Raw genomic sequence first — 25,561 nt, 5'->3', positions numbered from 1 at the left:
CCACTGTGGTCTCCAAGCCAGGCATAACTGGGGGCAAACCCTTGGTAGGCAGAGTTTAGGTTTCCACACAGAGAAGCCCTCAGGACACACTCAGAGGACATTCCCAGGCCCCACCCCACTCTCCAACCAGAAACTCAAGAGGCAGCCCTGCCCAGAATCCATTCCATTTGACTGCATTTTCTGCAGTCAGAGCATGGGCATGTGTCCACACAGTCACACAGAGTCCTCCCCCGCAGGGGGACCCTGCTCCTGGTCGAATGCTCTAGCTAGAGTACTTGAAATTCTTGGACAAGTAGCCCTGTAGTTTTTGTACTGTGCCTTCACAAATTACGCAGCTATCCTGCCTGCTGATGTTCTGGAGATCATCCTTCGGGGCACCAGGGAGAAAATTCACACTTAGGAGCAGATGGGATGGGGCAATGGCTACCATGCCAAGCCTCATGCAAAAATTTTCCTGGAACTGTTTGCCTGTGAAGGCTCCTAACCACTAAGGATAGTGGGTCGGTCAATATCTGTAGGGCTCAGGTCAGCCACTTTTTAATATGGACAACCAACATAATCTCTTTGAGACTTGGTTTCTGCTCTCTTGTCTCAAAAATGTGTTATTTGTAAAAGAATGCACATGTCCATTCATTTCACCCAAAGCCTGGCACCTAGGAAATAATCAGTAATAATAATGGATGCTTAATATAACTGAGATTACTTTGGGTTCCTTTTCAGCACAAACCCAGCCAAAGGAGTAATGGGGAGCAAGTCACCTGTGTGTGAATGTGTGCGTATGAGATTAGGAGAATGATGGGGGGGTGGGGGTTGAAGGTATTATTCCTCATCTGATAATACAGACAGTAGGTAGGGTGAGAATCACTGCTTCTGATTGCTTAGTTCCCTTCATTCCGGTTAAGAGAGATTTCGCTGGTACAACCACAACCTCAGGTCTCGTGGAGGTTTTTTCTCTTCCTTAATTTTTTTTAAGATTTTATTTATTTATTGGACAGAATGAGAGAACACTAGCAGAGGGAATAGCAGAGAGAAAGGGAGAAGCAGACGTCCCGCTGAGCAGGGAGCCCAATGTGGGGCTCGATCCCAGGACCCTGGGATCATGACCTGAGCTGAAAGCAGACACTTAACTGACTGAGCCACCCAGGCCCCCCTTCTCTTCGTTTAAATCTGAATTTAAGAAGGGTTTCCCTTTTACCTCCCTATCAAAGCTAACACTTTCTATATGAAATATTGTAAAAAAAATTATTTTTTAACTTATGCATGAAAGGTCTTTGAGTACTTTCATTTTAAATCTAAATCAAGGGACGCCTGGGTGGCTCAGCGCTGAGGTGCCTGCCTTTGGCCCAGGGCATGATCCCACGGTCCTGGGATCAAGTCCTACATCGGACTCCCTGCTTAGAGCCTGCTTCTCTCTCTGCCTGTGTCTCTACCTCTGTGTGTGTGTGTATGTCTTTCATGAATAAATAAATAAAATCTTTTAAAAAACAAAAAAAATAAATCTAAATCAAGATTCATATTTTATTTTTAGAAATAAGTGATACAAGGCTGCCAACTCACATTACTAATATATCAAAAAAACTTCTTTAAAAAGCCTGTATACCTTGGTTCTTGTTAGACCATCATATTGTTTGGAGACACATCAAAAGCTTTTTGAAACTTTGCCTTCTGCTGGTTAAGCATTGGACATGTGAACTTTTAATACACATTGGATTTTCAGGGCCCATAAAATTAAAAGTATAGATATGGATACAGATCCAGGCAGCAATTTAGTATGACACCTAGCAGATTGCCAGTTCTTTGTAATCAATAATAATCATCATGTCGCCTCAGCCAGTACCTACAAACAAGATCATACATCAAACAGACTGAATGATATTTCTTCACACAGAGAGATCTGACTCAGTTAAAAGACAGGTTTTATGTTTTTTAGAAATATTCATCTAGCCACTATTATTGTAGCTATCAGTTTGTGAATCTTATCAATTTATTCTTTTGTAAGAATATTTTTACTTATTTAGCTTGTAACATATTTGTCCAGAAACAGTTGCTTCAAAAAGAGCCAGCTGGAGGTATATTTATTCCTCAGCACATCACCAAATAAAACTTACCACTACTTTCCCTCTGTCCTGCCCTATGAAAACATATCAGAACTAACCTTTCTCCACCATTTCCCCTGACTGTTGAGGAAGCTCTTTGCGGTCAGAAACAATCATGCTCCCCTCTCATTACATAGCCCCTACCTTCAAATGGGTGATCAAGCAAAACCAGCCCCCAAGGGCCTGGCTTTGAATCCATTCCTACTTATTATTAACTGCTTGATTTGAGGAAAGTTACTTAACCTCCCTCAGCCAATGGTCAACATCTGTAAAATGGGTATAATGACATCTTCCTACAGAGTTGTTCCAGTCTAAATTAATGAAATGATACAAGTAAAAGCATCTAGGTACTCAACAAACAGTGACTTCTCTTCCAGTCTTTGTGGCCCTAAGCAATAGATACCAACCAATAAATCCAGCTGTATCTCAAAGAACCTTCATCTGATACCAGAATGACAAACTCAAAGTGGTTACAGATACTGTATTGTTGATTTTATAGTATGTGATGTTTATGTTTCTACTATGTTCTCAATTCAGTGCTTTGTAAAAATATAGGCAACCGGGATCCCTGGGTGGCGCAGCGGTTTAGCGCCTGCCTTTGGCCCAGGGCGTGATCCTGGAGACCCGGGATCGAATCCCACGTCGGGCTCCCGGTGCATGGAGCCTGCTTCTCCCTCTGCCTATGTCTCTGCTTCTCTCTCTCTGTGTGACTATAAATAAATAAAAATTAAAAAAAAAATATAGGCAACCCTTCCACTCTCCACTCCCACCAGACCTATAAGGGATTTTGATCACTTATTACCACAGGGTGCTAAGACAGCTTTGGAGGTAGGGTCAGAATTAGGAAAGGTGACCTGAAAGAGCTCAAAAAGTTCCCCTAGACCGTATTCTCCCAAAGGCCATCCTCACCCCTGACTAGCTGGCAAAATTCTAGGGGGAACTTTAACCCTTGACTTCCTATCAATTCCGCTGTAGGTATGCAAAAAAAAGAAACCACCCTGAGAGATTTTTTAAAAAGTAAATCTCAAAATAAATAAATAAATAAATAAATAAATAAATAAATAAATAAATAGATCTCAGTACTCATTCATTTAATGCTTAGTGTGAAAGAGGTTTTTTGGAGTCTTTCTAGAAAACAAGGATTGAGAGCATGGAGCAAAGAGAAGACAGGAAACATGAGGGCCCTGAAGAGGGAGAGGGAAATAATACCCAAAGGTACCAAGGGTAGAAAAAGCTGAAGGAAAGCAACAGTGACAAGAGACACTTCACCTGCATCACAACTGGTTTTGCTGAAAACCAGTTTTGCATGTGCAGACTAGACGGTCACACAATGCCCAGTGAAATTAGACTCAAAGGGTGCTATCTCAGTTGCTCCACATGATTCCCACCACCATACAAACACCCTGATAGGTGAGGAGAATAATATTACTTAAAAGAGATACCAACAGAACAGGTCTTGGGTTTTTTTTTTTTTCAACCAAATGTCATACATATGGTTAATCCATGCCCAGATATGAAAAAATCTGATAGCCTGAAAGAATTTTTTAAAAACAAAATGTTGAAAGCTACTGATACTAGTATCTTTGACTCTTTCTAAAAAAAAGAAAGAAAGAAAGAAAGAAAGAAAGAAAGAAAGAAAGAAAGAAAGAAAAAGAAAAACTTAACAACAACAAAAGAACCCCAAAGCCAAGATCTAAATTCACAGTTGAGTGTAGATTTCATAGCTTGACTGAAATAAAGAAACCACTCAAGTAATGAACATGAAATCCTCATGGCAGTCCAACCCTAAATTCTCTCCAACTGGAGAAGAGCCATTGATTCTCTAATAACCCAAGAGATGGGATTCATGTTTCTCTTCTGCATATTTTCTATTGGGAAAACTAACTCCATGAAAGTCCCAATTTAGAAAGTTAACTCTTTGGAATTCCTAGTTTAGAAGTAATGTCAATCATACCATTAGTTTATTAAAAATAGTCACTGCTGCCTCCAGGAATTGTGGTTAGCTAAGTGCCACTTAATGACAGATTTTGATGATAGGCTGGAAGTGGTGATTGTATTTTAAAGGGGTTTTTTTCCCCCTAAAAATTTGCTACCTGTATTTCAGCTCCTGGAGGTCCATAGTCCATTTGGAATCTTGTGGCACATTCTACTATCAATAAGCTCCCCATCCAGGGCCAGGTGGTCACCAAGTCCTTTCAGCCCTTCCTTCATAATGTACTCTGAATTCAGTCATCCCATACCATCATCTGATCCAGGCACTGCATACTTTGTCTCTGTACTCAAAGCCTCTTCCATTCTCTCATCTCTACACATTCCAGACTGTTCCACCTATCAAACATTTACCATTTTCATCCTTGCTCAAGAACTTTTGACACTCGATTATTCCTGATCAAATCTAAACTCTGTTGTTGAACTTTTAGGATTATATTGTTAACTCTAGTCTATGTCTAGAATATGAGCAGATATTCAAGGTAAAGCTTAAAGCAGGGCTCTCTTCCACTATTCAGACTTCTGCTCCAGTTGACAAGAATTCTACTATTTCTTGAATATATCATGCTCTTCCTGACTCTTAGTTTTTGCTCAGCCTTTCTGTTTGGAAGGAAAAGGAAGAATTGTTAGTTGTATGGCCCCCATTCTTTGTACCTGCAACCCAGATATGGCACCTTTCCTACAATCCCTTTCAATACTATCCTTGTCTTCAAGGCAGGTTGTCCATCACATCTCCCAAGAAGCCGTTCCTATCTGCTTGAGGGACTCAGATTTCTCCCCAAATCCCTTTGCCTTATGAAACCCATAGGATGCATCATGCCATATTTTGCATTTGCACATTTCACCCAGCTTTGGAGCGCTAAAGCATAGAAACTAAATTCAGCTAATTGATAAGAGGAGAGGCAGGGAATCCTAAAATCTACCAATTGGATAACTAGTCTCTAAATAATCTCAGATCAGTTGTAATATAAATTCTACCTTGACATTAAGTAGATGTGAAAGATGTAGGTAGGACATAAAACTGCTTATGTCGTTTATAGTTTCCTTAATACTCCAGCATCAATTATCATGGATACTTGATATCCATGATATCCAGACACTTGTTGAGTACTTAATTTGTGTCAAGCACTATGCTAAATGCTTTACCTATGTAGTATTCTTCAATCCTTACAACCACTATGTAAATTATCACTATTTACATCTTGTAGGAAACTGAAGTTTAGCAAAATTAAGTGACTTACCCAAGATCATACAAATAGTGATGGAATGGGTCTGGATACCACATCTTGAGGACTCCAAAGCCCTAAGTCCTTAACCTCTACACCGAATCATCTCAGAAAAAAAAAAAAAGCCTAAAGAAACAAGCCCTGTATTAGGTTCATAAGAAATAAATTAATTAATAGGCAAAGATGTGTCTTTTCCCATGGACTCTGCTTACCTCTCAACAATAAATCCGTAAGTGTAGATTTACTTCCCAATATTCCATGTTAGTTTCCCCATTTGCTATGGAAATCTAGGATGTTTGCCTTTGTTTTCCCCCCTAAATGTGTGGTCTAGAATGCACTGGAATTCAAAAGGCATGCATAGTGTGCATGATGGCAAGTGTTGCTCCGTGTGACACTCAACAGGCTCCTTATTCAAGAATTTAGAGGGAGTGTCTCCAAATATCTGCAAAGCATCTTTCTACACACTCGCAACTTCATGTACGTGCAAAAATATGGATTGTTGGACCTCCATTTGTACCTATTGCATCAGAATATACAGGAGTAGTGCCCTGGAACACATATTTTTGATGAGTGCTCTCAGATGATTATTTTAAGAAAGGTTGAGAAACACAGAAACCCTTCCTGCCTTGATTCTTTAGTTCAATGCCTTTTTAGAGATATAAGGACACACATGGGAAATTTTTTTTTAATTTTAGCAGTTTCTTTAGAAATCTTCCCAAGCATCTGTTTGTGGAATTAGAGAGTAGGAATTACATGAAATAAATGACAACCCTTTTTTGAAACTACCATATCAAAAAACCATGAATTTCAAAAAATGGGCATTTTTAGGACATTTGAAAGATTGAAACAAATCAATCTAAACTGCCTGATAAAAAACATGCAACAGGGCAGCCTGGGTGGCTCAGTAGTTTGGCACCGCCTCCAGCCTGGGGTGTGATCCAGTCCCGCATCAGGCTTCCTGCATGGAGCCTGTTTCTCCCTCTGCCTGTGTCTCTGCCTCTCTCTCTCTGTGTTTCTCATGAATAAATAAATAAAATCTTTAAAAAATAAAAAAAAACATGCAACAACTCCTAGTCAGGGGCCAGTATCACTCAAAAGATGGTGGCAAATTAATTACAAGTTGTATCTCTTGGACTTCAAGAAAGAGTCTATTTGCAGCCCAAAGATCAAGATCCCCCTCTCCATGGCTCTTCTCTGTACATGAATTTTGTTAAAATAAAGATGAGGAAACAGTATATTTATTTGTCTCATCCAAAATTATGATACAATAATATTGCTTGGAATAAATAAGCTTTATATTCTGAAATTTTCTTTGTAAGATTGTTGATTGTAACAAGACTTCAAGACTTGTTCTGCTCTCATGGGACATGATCATAAGGAAGAAAATGATACTTTTCTTTTTAAAAATATTTTATCTATTTATTCACGAGAGACACACTCACACAGAGGCAGAGACACGGGCGGAGGGAGAAGCAGGCTCCATGCAGGGAGCCCGACATGGGACTTGATCCCGGGACTCCAGGATCACGCCCTGGGCTAAAGGCAGGTGCTAAACTGCTGAGCCACCAAGGGATCCCGAAAATTTTACTTTTCTCCCTGGATTTTGGGGCTTACATGTATCTGTCTTGAAAGCTAGCCACTTAAGCATCAACCATATCCTCAAAATCTTACATTTATGAAATGCATAAAAGCAGGAAGGGCTTTTCTTTTTCTTTTTAGAGAAGTGATATAGAATAATAGAGACAATTCAGATTCATATGCCTAGAGACCTGAATTTAAATCATAACTCTGTTACCTACTGACAAGATAGTCTCAAGCTCTGTGTCTGCAAATTGGCAATACTAATGTCTACATTGCATGGTCATTTTTTTAAAAGTATTTACCTATTTATTAAGGTAATCTCTACACCTATTGTAGGGTTTGAACTTAGGACCTCGAGATCAAGCGTCGCATGCTCTACCGACTGCACCAGCCAAGTGCCCCCTACGTTGCATGGTTATTTTAAAGATTTGAAATAATACATGTGAATTCCTAATACAAAAGAGGAATGCAATTAATGTTGGCTGTCGTTTCTTGTTAGAATGAATTGGTTTGCCTTTTGGAAGGATTTCCCTTCACCACTGTGTTTCAAGGCAACACCTGAGTGAAGATATAAAACAGCAGGCCAATGAAAGAGTGTTGAAAGAACAGATGAGAAAGAGCTAAGGCTTCACTCTTCTTACTCTAGAACAAATCCTCCCCTGGGGGCTGCACAGTCCAGGACAATGGGGCCAGATGTATCCCACCATAATCACTTGGTATAGGAAAGCCTGAATTGGCTGTGTAATGACTTCGCAGAGCCCAGATCTTGCATTATTTTAGGAATAAACTTGCTTCTTTTCAATTATCCCTACATGGACAGTGTAGGAAGAAAAAGAGATGATTGATTGACTGATAGATAAATAGAATCAGCCCTCTAAAGACTCAAGGTTGAAAAGGTAATGTTATTTGAGCATGTGATTACGGATTTTAACAGATGACAGACTGAGAGCCAAGGCTGATGCCAGTGAAAGAGATCCAAGCATTCCCTTCCTCATGTCTGTGACCTCACACCACCTGAGGTCCCCGTCATAGGTGGTGTAATTCAATATGTGTGTTAAGAGGTCACAGAAGGGAGTCATGACAAAGGGCTCTAAGTATGGCAGCCTCACCTCAGACCTTACTATTTCAAGACAGCCTGCCTCACCTGTCCCATTCATCACTCTGGCTAAAGTCTGTTTGTTCAGCCAGAAGTGTGGGAGCACCAGTAAGAAACCAGCATTTGCAACTTGGGCTCCAGGAAATGCTGTTGGAACCAGGACAGTGATATTTTTATATGACCTAACCAACTGCCAGCACTTTAATAAACGTCTCTTCACACAGTTTCAATGATGACATACATTGGAATCGTTAGATATTGTTACAGCTCTGTGAATTTTATAATAAAAGAAAGTTAAATGGGGAAAGTAAAAAGGAAGGAGAAATGTGCTAAAACAACTAGAGGATTGGAGGTGGAGGAAGTATCACCAGAGGCATTTCTGGAAGCCACGCTTGAACAATGCTTGATGAAAAATCACACACCCCATCATTCGGTCATGCCAGGCATGCATTTTTAACAAACCCTCAGGAAAAGATGACAGTAAAGTGGTGACGGGCAGGGAGGTGGCCCTCTCCCTGGGTGCAGAGCGTACCTGAGGCATTATCGAGGCTGAAGGCAATGCGTACTGGCTTATCCGCAGGTACCCTGGCTGTGCTGATCATGTGGGCACCTGAGTCTTGGCCTTCCCCTGGGTCTTCCAGCTGTGTGGACAAGAGAGAGCCGTTGTCACTTACCCGAGTCATCCCTCAAATACTCAGAGGATCTTGGAAATTAGAGGGAAAGTTAGTATGCATTGCTTTCTTATTTTGAAGAAACTCCCAGTCCCTGGCTTTCTTTCCCTACATGGAAAACATTCACCTGCCCCATTTAAAATTCTTTTTCTGGCTCATAAAAAAATTGTTTTGGAAAATACAATATCTAGAATAAAATATACAAGATGGAGCAAAATCTCCACCCACCTCACTTTTTTAGTATCCCTTCACACTGACTAATCCAATCCTGGCCCTTCAAGGTCTTCTATAGTGTTTTATTTTTAATCAAGGAGGATAAAGAAGTCCTAATAGGGCATCAGACAACTTCATATTAGATTAGCTTGTCACACTCAAAAGCCAAAATTGGACCTGAATTATTGATCTGAATTATCGAGTGATAAAGGATGAATATCATAGGACCACTTCAAGAATACCAAGGACTATTTTTAAATATCCCACAGTTATATTATGAATATTATATGCTTTAAATATCTAACTAACTACCTGTAAATCTATCAAACATTTATCAGATTATACATGTTAACAATGTATGATACAAGCAAAAGACAAAACTTGAAAACATCCTACTGCTGTTCTACTGTACCTGTTAAATTATCATTAATAAACCAAGATCGAATGAATGGGAAAACCTCCTACAGATAGTTGAGACAGATAAAAACACATGCATATTTCCTTGCCATAAGAATAGAATTTAGCTCAAATACATTTTAACCAAGATATTTGATCATTTTTATTCAATGGGACTAAGGAAAAGAGATTGTTATAAATACACAATATCTTCATTATTTAGATACATATGTGCAACTCTTCCATTTTTAATCATGCTTCCCTAAACTCTCTACTTTCCTCTTCATGTAAACAGTAAAACCAAAACCTCCGAGTGATATTTTTAGGAAAACGTGCCTAAAAATGGCAAAATATAAATCATCTCTTTAACCATCCTCAGCAAGATTCTGGGAACTGTTTAGCAGGACATTTTCTCATAGCAAGGTTTCTGACTCTTTCCCATAACTTTTTTGTATCTAAAAATAGTGTCTAGAACACTGAATTTTGTTTTTACACTTATTTATAGAGCAAACTCAAATGCATATATATGCACACATACACACACATATTTAGACATATATACATATGGAATTATCCTACCCAATATATGGAAAGAGAACAGGCTTATATTAAACACCTAGTATAGCTTTGGAGAAAAACCAGCAGCTGTTTATCACCCAGTAAGAATCATATTTGGCCCATTCATTTAAAACCACAAATAGCAATGAACCATAAAGCACTCTGAGGCATGTCCTTCTAAGTTAGAGAAAATAACATGAAACATTCAACTTAAGAAAAGGGTAATATAAAATTGCTGTTACTTGACTCAGGATTTGTTTTATCTTAGCTCTGACATACATTTCTGTGTAGTCTCCTCTGCTTAGAATCAACCATCTTGTTAGCCACCTGTTCCTAGGGAATAGAACAGACTGTCTCAAATTTAACAAAACAAACAATTAAAAAAAAAAAAAAAACAACCCTTAAAGTCGTAGCTAAGAGAAAAAAAGTCTTGCTGTTATGCCCTGCACCATCACCAACCCATTTTATCCTAACATCTGAGGCTGAAAAGCGCTCCTCTTTTGGCTCAGTCTCCCAGCACTTTCCTGCACCTAGAAATAAAGCTCCAGAGGTGGAAATTTGCCTCGAGGTTCCCAGCGCAGGGAAACGAAATTGATAGACACAGCTCGTTTAGAGCCCCTCCCCTCCACACAACCAGGAACATCTGTCGGCCTCGATGACAGCAGCCAAGTGGGGTGGATTTCGAGTTCCGCACGATGTCGGCCAGGAGAGCCCCTAAACCGCCTTGCCTTTTCATCACACCGCCTGGGGAAAGGGACCACTGATCCCTCCTCCGGGCCGCGACAGAGCTTCGGCTAAGTTGCTGGTGCCCCGAGCGTTTGGGTCGGTGTTGACACCTGTTGCCTTACCTCACTGAGTTGAGTGTCTGCACTTGTGTAATCCAGGGCCAGCCACTGCCTTGGCCAGTCGTTGCCTTTGTGGAGTGGAGACCTAGCAAGAGCGCAGGCCGCACCTGCTACATAGCAGCCCCTGACAATCTGAGGAGCAGTGACAGCTGTCAGGGCAGTCCACTGCTACCTGCTGTCCCCCAGACCCCCGCGTCCCACGGGCCTCCCCTGTTCCGCTTCCCTCCACAACCCCTCTCTCCTTTCCTTGCCTCTCCAACAGCCAGGATGTTGTCATGCTTCTAGAAAAAGCAAGTGCAAAAGAAAACCCTCCTCCTGTCAGAGGCATGGATAAACAGCAAGTTGTGGAGAGTCCAAATGTTTTAATTCATTAGTCCTGGCAAACCTAAAATACAAACAGACTTGCTTCACAAGACAGGAATGTCTTCAGCGTGACCCAATCGGTGTCTGTGTCTATTCCAGCAAACTGGCAAAGATAGCATGACTCCGGTCAGCAAAAATGTCGGCAGCTCCAATCAGCTCAGCAAGACCCGGCCAACTTGGACAGACGGCAGGGGCCGACTCTCGGATGAGAGCTGCAGCGATCCCGGCTACGGACGTGAGGTTTGAGATGGAGCCACTGATGGGCTTGGTGACTTGATCCCATCTACAAACGCACCCGACTGCAAAACCAGTCGATGGTGAAAAGGAAAGGAGCCTTACTTAGAATTGTCCATCCTTTCGAGGAGCTATAAACCCGCAGGTCAGGAGTACTTTAAAAGAGGTGGATGCTGCTGCTGAGATTAAATAATTAAAGATAAGCAAGTATTAAGAGGATGCAAAGACAAGCCACAGATGGGAAGAACAGTCTGCAAATTAAGTATCAGAAAAAGAGCTAGTATCCAAAATATGACAAGAACCCCAAAAGTAGGAAAACAAACAAGCCAACCTAAAAAGCGGGCAAAAGATCTGCAACAGACACCTCACCAAAGAGGCATAGATGGCAAATAAGTGCGTAAGAAGCTGCTAAATACCATATAAGAGAATTACAAATCACCACCACACACATATTAGAATGGCCAAAAACAAAACACTGACGACACCTAATACTGATGAGGATGCAAAATGGCACGGCCACTTTGGAAGACACTAAGTGAACTCTTCCGTATGATCCAGCAGTCCGGCTCCTTGGTATTTACCCAAAGGAGTTGAAAACTTCTGTCCACACAAAAAACCATAGCCAGATGTTTAGAGCTGCTTTATTCACGATTGCCAAAACCTAAAGGCAAACAAGATGTCCTTTGGAAGGTGAATGGATAAACAGTGGGACATCCAGGTAGTAGAATATTATTCAGTGACAAAAAGAATTGAGCACTCAAGCCACAAAAAGACACGGAGGAAACTTACTTACATGTATGTTATTAAGTGAAAGAAGCCCATCTGCAAAGGCTACGGGCTGTGTGATTCCAACTACATGACAGTTTGCAAAAGGCAAAATTAAGACAACAGTAAAAAGATCAGTAGTTGCCAGAGGTTCAGTGGAGAAGAAGAGAGGGTTAAACAGGAGAGACTTGTAGGACAGTGAAACTATTCTGAATGATACTGTAATGGTGAGTACGTGTCACTATACATTTGTCAAAACCCACAAAATGTGCACCACCAAGAGTGAACCCTAACCCAAGGTGTGGACTTTAGTTAATAATAATGTATCTGTATAATGTACCTATCTCAATTGTTAACAAATGTACAGCACTAATGTCAGATGTGAATACAAAGGGAAATGAGCCTGAAGAAGCATTTTGAGGACCTAAGGGAAACCTGCTTTTCATTCATTCTTTTCTGTAAACCTAAAATTGATCAAAAAAGATTTTTAAAATAAGTAAAAGGACTTAGCAGGTTCTCTTGATCTAATGAATAAAAGGTTAATTTGTTCGGGCACCTGGGTGGCTCCGTCAGTTGATCGGTCGGTTGATCTCAGCTCGGGTCTTGATCTCAGGGTTGTGAGTTCAAGCCCTGCATTGGGCCCCATGCTGGGTATGAAGCCTACATTTTTTTTAAAAAAAGGCTATTTTGGTGTGATAGCCACAGCAATAAACTGCACAGATTCAGGCAGAGCATTCACAGATAAACCTATTTGCATTTCTAACTGCAAATTTTTTCAGGAATCGTTATTACTCTTCTAACGTTATTTTGTTTTATTTTACCTTATATAATGCATTATAATTTATCAAAAGTCTTATTCACTATCATCTTCATCTTCCCTGTAATCTTGTAACACAACCATGGTCAATATTGTCATCCCTATCTGACAGATGAGCAAACTGAGACTCAGACAAAAGGAGTAACACGCATAAGTTAAATGGAATAAAAAACACATGTAGGATTCAGGTTTTCTAATTTGGGGTTCATGCTATTTCCACTACACCAGGATGCACTCTGTATGAAATATCCGACTGAATTGTTTCACTCATGATGTCTGACTCTTACCTTTTGGCTTGCAGGAGACAAATATATAACTTTCTTCAATGGTCTGGCATCCAGGTTCATCTGACACCAGCCATACTTATCATGACACCCCAAGGAAATCAAAGCTGTGCATCTTATCTATGCTGATGGCAAAGTGGATACCACAACCACACTGGCTCCCAAATCGACCCCTGAGTGCACCTTGAGAAAAGCTGGCAGTCACATCATCATTGCCAAGGGAATCAGCAATTGGGAGCGTCTGGATTCATGTGAAGCTGACGCTTCAGAATGGAAAGATCCAGAATGAGGCAGCACCTTCCCTCTTCCCTTATCACCAAAACTCTGGAGGAACCACGTTGGAGATAGAAAGGGAAAGTTACACATTAAATACAGTAGAACTACAATCCTTTATAACATTGTCAGAAGCACCTGACAGATGTAGCATAGATCTTTATGCAGAGAATTCTCCAGCATCAGTTAGAGCAATCCTGGGGACTGTCTAGTTCGTGGGCTTTGGTGTCAATGCCTCCATCCTCATAACATCAAAAATTACATCAACAGTGATGGCGGAGGGGGAGCGGTGCCTGGGTTGGCTCAGTTGGTTAAGAGTCTGCCTTCAGCTCAGGTCATGATCCTGGAGTCCCAGGATGGAGCCCCACATTGAGCTCCCTGCTTGGCAGGGGAGCCTACTTTTCCCTCTGCTCCTCATCCTGTTCATGCTCACTCTCTCTCTCCCTCTGTCTCAAATAAATAAATAAAATTAAAATAAAAAACATAGTGATGTTGATGCCCAATTGGTAAAGAGCTATAAGAGAAAGATTTCATGAAAGGATAATTTGACAGCAACTAGAAAAGAACAAAAAGAATACATCCAAATACTCTAAATGTGCTCTGTCCAAATCTCATCATATAAATTCAAGGTTTTAAACAGTAATTTATATTCACTGGCTCTTCCATTCCCATAGGAGCAACAGTGTATTTCTTGGCTCTTTATCTAAACACTTCCCAGACAGTAACAACTCTGAAACCCAAGTGAAATCCCTTCCCACAACTGTAACCCAAAATAACTACATGGTATTTTAAGAATTCAATAGAATTGTACTAATTCAATCAAAAAAGGATTGTGAGGATACATCTAAATAATAACAGATTAGGGCACCTGGGTGGCTCAGTGGTTGAGCGCCTGCCTTGGGCTCAGGTCATGACCCCAGGTCCTGGGATCGAGTCCTATATCAGTGTCCCTGCAGGAAGCCTCCTTCTCCCTCTGCCTATGTCTCTGCCTCTCTCTGTCTCTCTTAAGAATAAATAAATAAAATCTTAATAATAATAATAATAATAACAGATTAACAGTATGTCTCTGGGTAAAAGTACTATGTATAATTTTTATTTTCTTCTTTTCGGCAATAAATGTATTTTATTGTGAGGTGAAAAGTTAGTTTTAATAGTATTCAAGGAGCTTTTCAAAAAGTGAAATCTAGACTTGCTTCTGAATTGTGGTCTATAATAGGCACAGAGGCTCATGGGATAGGTCATTGTTGCAATTAATGTGGTCTGAATGTCTTGATACAATTCAATAAGCATTTGAAGATTGATTGATTTTTAGTAATCTTTACACTCAAGATGGGGCTCAAACTCACAACCCTGAGATCAAGAGTTGCATGCTCTTCCAACTGAGCCAGCCAGGTGCCCCTCATGATTTAATATGCTCCTGGTTCATATTTCCCAAACTTGCCTCATTACTAGGTTCATGCCTTTTAAAAATATCTGTTCCCAGGCCCTGCCCATGGCAGTGAGGGCTGGGACTGGCCCTGGGGTTTTGCAACTGTAAACAAGAAATACTAATACCTATGCATAGTGTTTAGAGAATGGTTTATAAAACACTCCTGACCAAAGGTTCTAGGGGAAGACTAATTATTTCACTGTCCTGAAATGGCTGACCCTTGAACTACATGGGGGTGAGGATTGCCGAAACCCCTACTGAGAGTCAACCATCCACATGTAGCTTTTGATTCCCTAAAAACTCAACTACTAATAGCCTCCTGTTGCCAAGAAACTTTTTTGTTAACATAAACAGTTGTGCAACACATACTTTTTATGTTATATGTATTATATACTCTATTCTTACAATGGAGTAAACTAGGGCAAAGAAAACATGAAGAGGATCATAAGGAAGAGGAAATATACATATGGTATAGAACTGTATCAAAAAAGATCTGCATTTGGGACACCTGGGTGGTTCAGCAGTTGAGCGTCTGCCTTTGGCTCAGGGTGTGATCCCAGGGTCCCGGGATCAAGTCCTGTATCAGGCTCCCTGCAGGGAGCCTGCTTCTCCATCTGCTTATGTCTCTGCCCCTCTCTCTGTGTCTCATAAATAAATAAATAAATCTTAAAAAAAAAAAAAAAGATCTGCATCTATGTGGACCTGCGTAGTCCAAACTTGTGTTGTTTAAGGGTCAACCGTATTTTGTCAGGGGGAGAATTCAGGCTTAAGATAGCAGAATGATCAACTTTACATCACTAAGCTCAAGAGAAGGGTGCGTGGATGAGAAACTTTAAACCATTCAGTGGGTCCTTCCTGAGCCTTGTGGCTTCCTCATTGCAAGAGGCAGAACAGTGTATAGTGTTTAAGAGCCAAGCTGTCTGGGTGCCCAGTCTGGTTCTGGCTCTTGCTGGTATGGGGCTTCAGTGAAGTTACTTAACTAATCCATGCCTCAGTTTCCCCAAGTATGGTATAGATATCACAGGCTGTTTGATTATTAAGACTTGATGTAAGTACTTACAAGAATGCCAGGAAGACAATAACACTGTGTAAGTAAAAATTATTCTCTTGAGGGGGAAGAAAATAGGGGAAATCATATCCGAAGATTATCTAGAGTTAGAAGGCCTAGGTTTGAGTTGTGATTCTGAGCAAGTTTACATTAGACACTTTACATACTCATCCTCAGTTTTATCGTCTAGAGCAAGGGTTGACACGCTTTTTCTGTAAATGGCCAGAGGGTAAATATTTTAGGCTTTGCAGCCTATACCATCTCTGTTGCAATGACTCATCTCTCCCACTTCTTTTGTCAAAAGCAGTAGTATGTACTATGTAAATGGTTGGATGGACTCCAACAAAACTTTATTTACAAAATAGTAAACAAGGGACGCCTTCAGCCCAGGGTGTGACCCCAGGGTCCCGGGATCAAGTCCCACATCGGGCTCCCTGCATGGAGCCTGCTTCTCCCTCTGCCTGTGTCTCTGCCTCTGTGTGTGTGTGTCTCATGAATAAATAAATAAAATATTTTTAAAAATAGTAAATAAATAAGCACCGCTGTATTCCAGTGAAATTGTACTTCTAGACAATGAAATTGGTATTTCATATAATTTCCAAATGTCACCAAATGTTATTCCTTTTTGGATATTTAAATTTTTTTTGAGATATAATTGACATATAACACGATATTAGTTTCAGGTATACAGCATAATGATTCAATATTTGTATATATTGTGAAGTGATCACTACAGGAAATCCTGTTAGTGTCCGCACCACACATAGTTACTGATTCTTTTTCTTGTAGTGAGAACCTTTTTTTTACATTTTTTAATTTAAATTCAATTTGCCAACATATAGTAAAACACCGAGTGCCCATCCCATCAAGTGCCCTCCTCAGTGCCTGTCACCCAGTTACCCCATCCCTCTCCCCTTCTGCAACCCTTTGCAACCCTCCCCTTCTGCAACCCTTTGTTTCCCAGAGTTAGGAGAACTTTTAAGAACTACTCTCTTCCCAACTTTCAGATATACAATACAGTTAACTATAGTCACTGTTATATCCCTAGGACTACTTCATAGGCGGTGAATACTATTCTTTAAAAAGAAAAAATATTCTCCAATATTGACTTAGATCACTTTTGATAATAGTGTTACCTAAGTACAAGCATAAAACCATGTGTAAGCTTCTTATGAAACTCTTATTAAAAACAAATTGATAAAGCACTTACAAAAACAAATTTACAAATTAAATGCAAATAAAGAAAAATAAAGCACTACTTAACCACGTTAACTTAATGTAACAGAATGCTTTCCTGAAAATAAGCAAGTGCGTGCAACTTGAAAATAGCTCTCATTTTGTAGGATATGATTCATTAAGGGTTCCTCCTGTCCACACTGCTACAAGCATGATGACTGGTTGCTTCTGGGGCTTTTCCTCTGTGACCTGCTTTGAAACTCATGCTTCACTGGTGCCCGTGACATCCTTGCCCTGCACGCACAAGCATGCATGATGAAGAAAGTGCTCAGCACCTGGCGTCTGCAGACTTTGGTCTCCTCTTTTTCTAACCCCAACTGTTGCTTTTGTACCATATCAACCCATGAACACAGCCTGTTAAAATTGGAAGGCCTAAACAGATATATCCTGAATACCTTTCTGACATTTCTCAAATGAGCTTTAGCTTTAAAGTCACATCTTTACTGAAATTATTAGAGAAACTTGGCGAACTATTGCTAAAACTCTCAAACACTGAGCTGAACAGTCCATAAATTACCATGGTTGTCTGTCCTCTTGGTGTGTGTCTTTACTTTGGAAGCCTCCAATTGTGAGAGCAGACTAAATGCCAGTCAAACCTCCCATGTGATTGAGGGGAAAATAAAAAGAAATTTTAGCTTTAAATTAGGATTTAAATTAAGATTCTTTTGGGGATGACAGTCAAAAATCAACTTAATATTGGTGTAAATCACAAAAGGTATTTATTGGCTCACATAACTAGGAACCCCAAGGACCTTCTCATTTCAGTAGTGGATTTATCCAAAGGCACAGAGACATCAGGAATCTCTCTTCACTTCATGGGTCATCTTTCTCTTGTGTTAACTCCACTCTCAAATGGAGTCTCCCCATGAGGGGGCCATCAGCTATCTAAACTCACATCCGATCAGCTTTATTTTTTTCATCTTTTATTTTATTTAAAATCAATTAACTAACATATTGTATATTATTAGTTTCAAAGATAGGGTTCAGTGATACATCAGTTGTATATAATACTCAGTGCTCATTACATCAAGTGCCCTCGTTAATGCCCATCACCCATTTACCCCATCCTCCACCCCCACTCACCCACTACCCCTCCAGCAACCCTCAGTTTGTTTCCTACAGTTGCGAGTTTCTTATGGTTATCAGCTTTAAAAGCCCAATCAAAAGAGAATATCTTTTCCCCAGAATACTTTGGTACAATAGTCATTTGCCAAATTATTGGCAATATCCATCACTGTGGTCAGACAGACAAGGAATAAAGTACTTGTACAATTAAGGCCTGCTTCACAACCTTACCCAGAAAATTGGGCAGGGAATTATTCCCCAAACTGATAATTGATGTTGGTATACAAAAAAAAAAAAAAAAGAAGGAAGAAAAGAAAGAACAAATGAAGGAAAGAAGGAAGGAGGGAAGGAAATAAAGAAAAGAAGAGGCCACTTAAAAATCTTATGCTGGGATCCCTGGGTGGCTCAGCGGTTTGGTGCCAGCCTTTGGCCCAGGGCGTGATCCTGGAATCCCAGGATTGAGTCCCATGTCGGGCTCCTGGCATGGAGCCTGCTTCTCCCTACTCCTGTCTCTCTGCTTCTCTCTCTCTCTATCTCTCTCTCTATGTCTATCATAAGTAAATAAATAAATATTTTTTAAAAAATCTTATGCTAATACCTCTGGAATTAGGATATATCAGTATCCCATGAGGCACCCAGATTTCCAGATGGTGGTGAAAAGGAGCTTGATTGGGCAAAACTATATTCCAGACATTTGGCTAAGTTCTTTTCATACAATTGACATCATTTAATGCTAAAAAAAAAACTTTAAGTTAGTTACTGTCATTTCTGTCTTAAAGAGGAACCGAGACTCTGAAAATTTTAGTAATTTGCTCAGAGTTCCAGAGCTAATGAAGTACTAGACTTTTTTTTTTTTTTTGTCAAAATAAATCTCTTCTTCTACAAACTAAAATCCTGTTGAAGCCCTATAGCTAAAGTTGCCTTTGTAGGAGATGCCTTTTCCCATTGCCAGAGTGAGAGTCTCAAAAAGTCATTTCTTTATGAAGGAGAAATGCAAAGACTCAAAAAATGCAAAGTTTGTTCAACAGATGCAAATCTGGTCACCTCATTCAATGAATAAAAATGAGTTGTTCCTTGTGCAAGGAATCAATATGAAGGCTCCATAGTCAGCAGTCAGAGAAACAGGCTATTAGACAGGACTAGGATCTTAATCCAACTCCTTCTTGGAGAAACTGAGGCCCATAAAAAGATGGGTATGCCTTTGAACTGGAGAACAAAAAAGGAGATGAGCGCTAAAAGTCCACAACTGTTCCAACAGCATCATTCTCTTCTAGAGCTTCAACTTATAGAGGAGTACAGTTATACCAACCAAATATTACCTTTGAAAGCAGAATAGGACTCTAAGAAGGTAGGGATTTATAACATTTAAATTTTGAAAGAAAGGCAGAAGTGAGGTTGGAGAAATTCCTAATCTCACTGATCCTTCTCAGACAAGACATCCTTTCCCTCACCTCTTCGTGCAGAACTGATCACCAAATTGGGTGACATCTTCCGAGATGTGTTTCACAACATCCAGGAGGTGACATCATCACCAAAACTCCTACCTTGACTCTCCTCTAGCTCATCTGCGCACAGCCATCATTGTTTACCTTCCTTTAAAAAGAAAGATATAAATCACTATCATACTCTGGTGAAAAGCAACTGTTAGAGGCAGCTTTTGGGGACCCTGACTCCCACAGACCCCTTCCAAGAGCCTGGGTGGGACCCTTGCAATGGGTTCACAAGGTCATATGTCTTTATAAAATCTGCAAAAGTGAAATACTTTAACTACATTGGTTAAGATTTCCATCTCTTACCAACCCAACTGCCCCTCTGTCACATCTCGTGTTGAGTGGAAATGGAGTTGTGGGGGCACCTGAGTGGCTCAGTTGGTTAAGCATTTGACTTCAGCTCAAGTCATGACCCTGGGGTCCTAGGACTGAGCCCTATATCGGTTTCCCTCCTCAGTGAGGAGCCTGCTTCTCCCTCTCCCTCTCTGCCCAACCCCCTGCTCATGCATTCTATCTCTCTCTCTCTCTCTCTCAAGTAAATAAATAAAATCTTTAAAAAAAAGAAAGAAAAGAAATGGAGTCTCAGTGGAAATTTGGTTAAAGGGAAGCTGAGTTGGGGATACGTTGACTATCCATATATGTATGTGGCTCTCTGTCTCAGTACAGAGTATGTGTCTGGCTGAGCCGGTGTAAGAATGGCTTCCAATATTACCCCACTGCCCACTGTGCCAACTCACAGCATGACAACTCACCAACGTGCAGAGCCATTGGTCATCTCGTGGTATTAGTGTGGTCTAGAGGGTATGCACGATTTTCTAGACTTCCTCTCCAACAATATTTCATGAGCTTCGAGCACTAATAACCCAAAATTCACACCTCCATCTCTAAAGGGGCTTCCAGGTAAAGATGGCAGCTTAAATATTTTCTATTTTTAAAGTCCTATTAAAATGATAGTAAAGTTTTGTTGTTGTAATTGGTTTTTGTTTTTATTGGTTTTGTTTTTGCTTTTAGGCATAAATCCACAAGGATGGGGAAAACAGGAAAGGAGTCAATAAGAACAAAGTTTTGCAAGCTGGAAAGCAGGTGGAAGGATCCTAAGAAGTTATTACTAGCCTGGGGATGCCTGAATCAGATTTTAGCAAAGAAAGTTGAGCATCAAAATAGATTATAATATTTGTAACAGGAAAATAAAAGACTCAGTGGTCAGAAATGTTTTTGGGGCTCTCTATCACAATGCTGGAAGCCACAGGGAAATGGAGTTGGTCTTGAATATTCTAAAGAGAAAATCATTTCTAACTTAGAACTTCATATCTGACCAAACTTTCCATCAAGACCAAGGATCAACATCTTAAAACAATAATTTATATCCTGTGCACTTTTCTCAGAAAGCAACCCATGTAAAAATCAGGAAATAGGAGGCCTGGGACACAAGAGACACAAAGAGAGTAGAATACTTTCAAGATGACAGTAAAGGAAATTAGATTGACCCTTTGTGGGGATCCCTAGGTGGCTGAGAGGTTTAGCACCTGCCTTTGGCCCAGGGCGTGATCCTGGAGACCCGGGATCGAGTCCCACATCGGGCTCCCTGCATGGAGCCTGCTCCTCCCTCTGCCTGTGTCTCTGCCTCTGTGTGTGTGTGTGTGTGTGTGCGTGTGTGTGTGTGTGTTTGTGTGTGTGATGAATAAATAAAATGTTTAAAAAAAAAAAAAAGAGTGATCCTTTGTGCCAGAAGCAGAGGGCAGCCTATGTCCAGTCCCCACAGAGCCAGGTCTAAAGGCCACAGGAACAGCTCCTTAGGAATTAGAAATGGTTAGACTTTATTGGCACCATATGAGAAGAGATTTATACTGTTGGCAGAAGGGCAAGACATTAAGGTTGCATGAGTGACAATACACGAACTGAAAAAGCAAACAAACAAGAATATGAACTAGAGGGGCCGCCTGTAGCAAAGTAGACGGAACTGTGGTTGACCATTTGCCTCAGCTGTGAATAGCACTGACATGACCTTAATAAGGTAAATATTGAATATTGATCTAACTATACTCACACTGTTGAAAAGAGGTGGTGTAGGAAGGACACTTGTATGTGTGATGGCACCAGGGTACAGGGGGAAGAGAGCCAAATCTTCGCCCTCCGTGAGGGGAAGCCAGCAAATAATGGCACAGATAGATAAAAGCAAGAAATTGTAAGGCAGACACATCGTGTAGGAGTGGGAGGTAAAGACCAATGTCATTCTAGAAAATGGATGCTCTGAAATGAAGAGGATGGGAAGGAGGGCTGAGCATTGTTGGGATTTTTCAACAAAGCTTACAGAACTACTTGGCTCTTCAGTATAAGAGCATGTCAAACTCTGATAAAAATTAAGATGTCCAAGTTTCCATTATGGGCTGAGTCTTGCCTAGAAGATACCATTCGGCATTTGAAGCCCCGCTCAACTTGGCCTCTTCTCCTCTGGGCTCAGCTTATGACCCACTCTCCCTGCAAGGTGGCCACACTGAGCCCTCAGTGCCTTCAAACACTCCAACCTTGGTGCCAGCTTTGTGCGATCAAGGTCATCTTTGCTGTCACCTCTTCTGTGTAGCCATTCAAGCTTTCTCTTCCCAAAGCCCCTTGAGCATCTGCACATTAAAGCACTCAGCAACAACTCGTTGCTTCCATCTCTTCACAGGTTGGGCCCCTTTCCCCCATGAAACTGCTAGAGCAAAGACACATACATAGTGCCTGGTCTATAGCAGAAGCTCAATAAATATTTCTGGAACTGAATTGAATCTGGGGTCCAAGTGTCTAGTGGAGAAGGCACCCAGAGAAGCCAGGGATCTCAGGAGAGAAGTTAAGAGATATCTGTTTACCCTGCCAGTATCTCTAATTTTATCTACTGCCTGGCCTGAATCTAAGTCAACCTCTTAACTTTAGACCTGTTTTTGTGAAGAATCAGTAGTCAAAAAGCCACAGGTATGAGCAAATGAATGGAGGCACCCCTGCCCTAAAAGTCATGCTTGAAGAACATACCAGTGATTGTTTACCAGAGGCCTTTGTTTTGCCAAGGAGCACACAGTAGTCCCCCCCGCCCCCCACTGCCACCACATGGTCCAGAAGCAGATGATCCTACTTTTGACATATCATCAGGAGGTCAGTCAGTAGTAGCCTAACACTGGGTCACAATGCCTGCGGCATTCCCCTCACTTCATCTCATCATGGGCATTTATCATCTTACATCATCACAAGAAGGGTAAGTATAATACAATAAGACATTTTGAGGGAGAAAGAGAGAGAGAGAGAGAGAAAGACCACACTCACATAACTTTTATTACAGTATATTGTCAAAATTGTGCTATTTTATTCTCAGTTATTGTTGTTCATCTCTTACTGTGCCTAAATTATAAATTTAGCTTTATCCTAGGTACATATGCATAGTTGAAAAAAAAATGTAGCATACATAGAGTTAGTTAGATACTATCCATGGCTTCAGATATCCACAAGGGTCTTGGAATATAATAAGGCGGGACTACCATACACTCTTCAGGCCAGAGCTAAATGGAAAACAAAAGGAATTGAAAAAGCTGTGTGAGAAAGAGGAAGTGAGCAAAGAGACCAGAAAACAGGATGCCAAGAAGAAAAACATGAGATTCCAAAGGGACAGTCTACGTTTTTCGGGGAAGTATGATCTGTCTCCCTAGGAAACATACAGTAAAATCCACCTCATCCACCAGTGCTTTTGGACATGTGTACTTTGAGGATGTAAAAAGGTAGTGAGACTGGGGATGCCTGGGTGGGTCAGTAGGTTAAGCAGTTAAATGTCTGCCTTTGACTCAGGTCATGATCTCAGGGTCCTGGGATCTAGGCCCATGCCAGGCTCCCTGCTCGGGGTGGGGGGGGAGTCTGTTTCTCCCTCTCCCTCTGCCCCTTCCTCTGCTCATTGTGTAAGCATGCACGCTCTCTCTCTCACTCTCTTTCAAATAAATAAATAAAATCTTAAAAAAAAAAGTAGTGAGTCTGAACTCTAAGTTGCTTGTGGGGAGACAACAGAGATTATCCAAAAGGCTCAGCCACTTTGGAGTATGACACTATTCCTGAATGATATCACAAAGGCCAATGACACAGAGAATTGCAGGACTCATCTAAATGGGAAGCTGCTGGTATTGGAAAAACATGGTTGTTGATGGTGGAGATATTTAATTAATCAGATCACCAACCCAAATGTTTCCATTTCATTAACAGCTTACATCAACTCAATGTTTTCAGAGGTGGGAGAAAAGTAAAATGACTCAGAAGTGAAGTAAAGAAGAGAGCAGGATATGGCTTAGCAATTCGTTCTTTCTGTGTCTCTCATTCACTGAACCGCATTGAAACTGTTACTTTACATCTCAGGGCCAGAGTTTCCCTGCTCTGGAGGGGAGAGATTTAAAATTCAGGCTCTCTAAAATTCTTATAACTCCAAATTCTTTCATTTTGGTAGGTAGAGCAGCCCCAAAAGTGAAAAAAAAAATCCTCAAGATTCCTTCCCCACTTTTAATTCAGTAAAGGGTCAACTGGTTTGTAATAAACCAAAAATACATTTTACAGCAACTGTCAAGAAAAGAACAGAATGAAGATAATCCCTCTCCTTTTTCCTGTTGAAGCCAGTTACCAACACCACCCCCAATTTTACTGCCAAACCCATTTAGTCATCAGATATTTCATACCCCAGCAAAACCCATTCAGTCCTTGATTATACTGTGAAACCGGAGGAAAGTGACAAGGAAGAGATCATGTTTTGTTCATCAAAACATTTTTCAAATTAAGCCATCACATCCTAAAATAGTGGATTAGAATCACCCAGCGGGACTTCTTCCTGAAAGCATGCAAATGCACAATCCTTGTTTAGAAGTGGAGTGTCAATTACTTGTGCAGATAAAAAATGACTAATAGCTAAAGCCTAATAAGACACCTGTCAATTTCCCTTTTTTTAGCTTAGCTACTTTCAATTCATAGAAGTTGCCCAACACAAACAGCATTTTGCTGACAGTTCTGTGTGTGCTTATGCAGTGATAGCATTCAAACGAAAATGGAGTGTCAGATATTTCCATCCTCTCCTTTAAAAATACATTTTAAGAATTACAGTATTAACCACAAATGAATGGCTGCCTAGCCTCTCCAATAAGATACAGAAATAGCATTGCCAAGTCCATCAGAGAAGGGACAGCTTCCCATCATTGCTCTAGCTGAGAATGAGGAAAATTTCCTAGAAGAGTCTACAAATAGAAACTGACATTTTCCTGGGACAGAAAAATCCCAGTGAAGGATAGAAGATGATCTCCTTTTGAGATCTGAGAATATATTAAATATGAGAAACCTATCAGTAGTGAGGACAGCTTTCACAAATGCTTCTGTGTTTGAGGTGAGAGCATTTATCATTAACAAAAAGCCTTACTCAAGGTTAGCAGGACCAAGATAAGAATCTAAGTGATACTTCACAGGTTGCCAAATTAATCCAAATAATTCAAATTAGACAGGGTCCTTTATGGCCTGTGTTCCATGAAAATGGAAGCCATTTATCAGGAAAACATTCCTGAACATGAAAAACGTTCATTGCTTTAAAATGTCCTCTGGGGATCTCTGGGTGGCGCAGCGGTTTAGCGCCTGCCTTTGGCCCAGGGCCTGATCCTGGAGACCCAGGATCGAATCCCACGTCGGGCTCCCGGTGCATGGAGCCTGCTTCTCCCTCTGCCTATGTCTGTCTCTCAATCTCTCTCTCTCTCTCTCTCTGTGACTATCATAAATAAATAAAGATCTTAAAAAAAATAAAATAAAATAAAATAAAATGTCCTCTGGACTAACTGTAGCTACTTCATACTTTGGATGCTAAAATTATATATATATATATAAACCTTTAATATATTATTGAAG

At 40.6% G+C, this 25,561-nt stretch overlaps 1 protein-coding gene across 3 annotated transcripts in view; it reads right to left on the bottom strand.

Moving 5' to 3' along the window:
- Window positions 1-25,561, bottom strand: part of MAP3K7CL (MAP3K7 C-terminal like) — a 93,617-nt gene that overhangs the window by 25,337 nt on the left and 42,719 nt on the right. The window contains exons 1-3 of one of the 3 annotated variants that reach the window (XM_072806685.1): window positions 10,675-11,220; window positions 10,106-10,159; window positions 8,521-8,629 (exon numbers count right to left, since the gene is read on the bottom strand). In XM_072806685.1, coding sequence (XP_072662786.1) covers window positions 8,521-8,629; window positions 10,106-10,141 — 145 coding nt within the window. In that variant the 5' untranslated portion in view covers window positions 10,142-10,159; window positions 10,675-11,220. Of the gene's footprint in view, window positions 1-8,520; window positions 8,630-10,105; window positions 10,160-10,674; window positions 11,221-25,561 lie in introns of those variants that run through there. The other 2 variants (XM_072806686.1, XM_072806688.1) reach the window with 2 other exon arrangements.

The sequence above is a fragment of the Canis lupus genome, chromosome 30 (assembly GCF_048164855.1).
Source record: "Canis lupus baileyi chromosome 30, mCanLup2.hap1, whole genome shotgun sequence".
NCBI classification, from domain to species: domain Eukaryota; kingdom Metazoa; phylum Chordata; class Mammalia; order Carnivora; family Canidae; genus Canis; species Canis lupus.
Note: the sequence above shows the minus strand (reverse complement) of the source record. Positions and strands in the feature narration are given on the sequence as shown.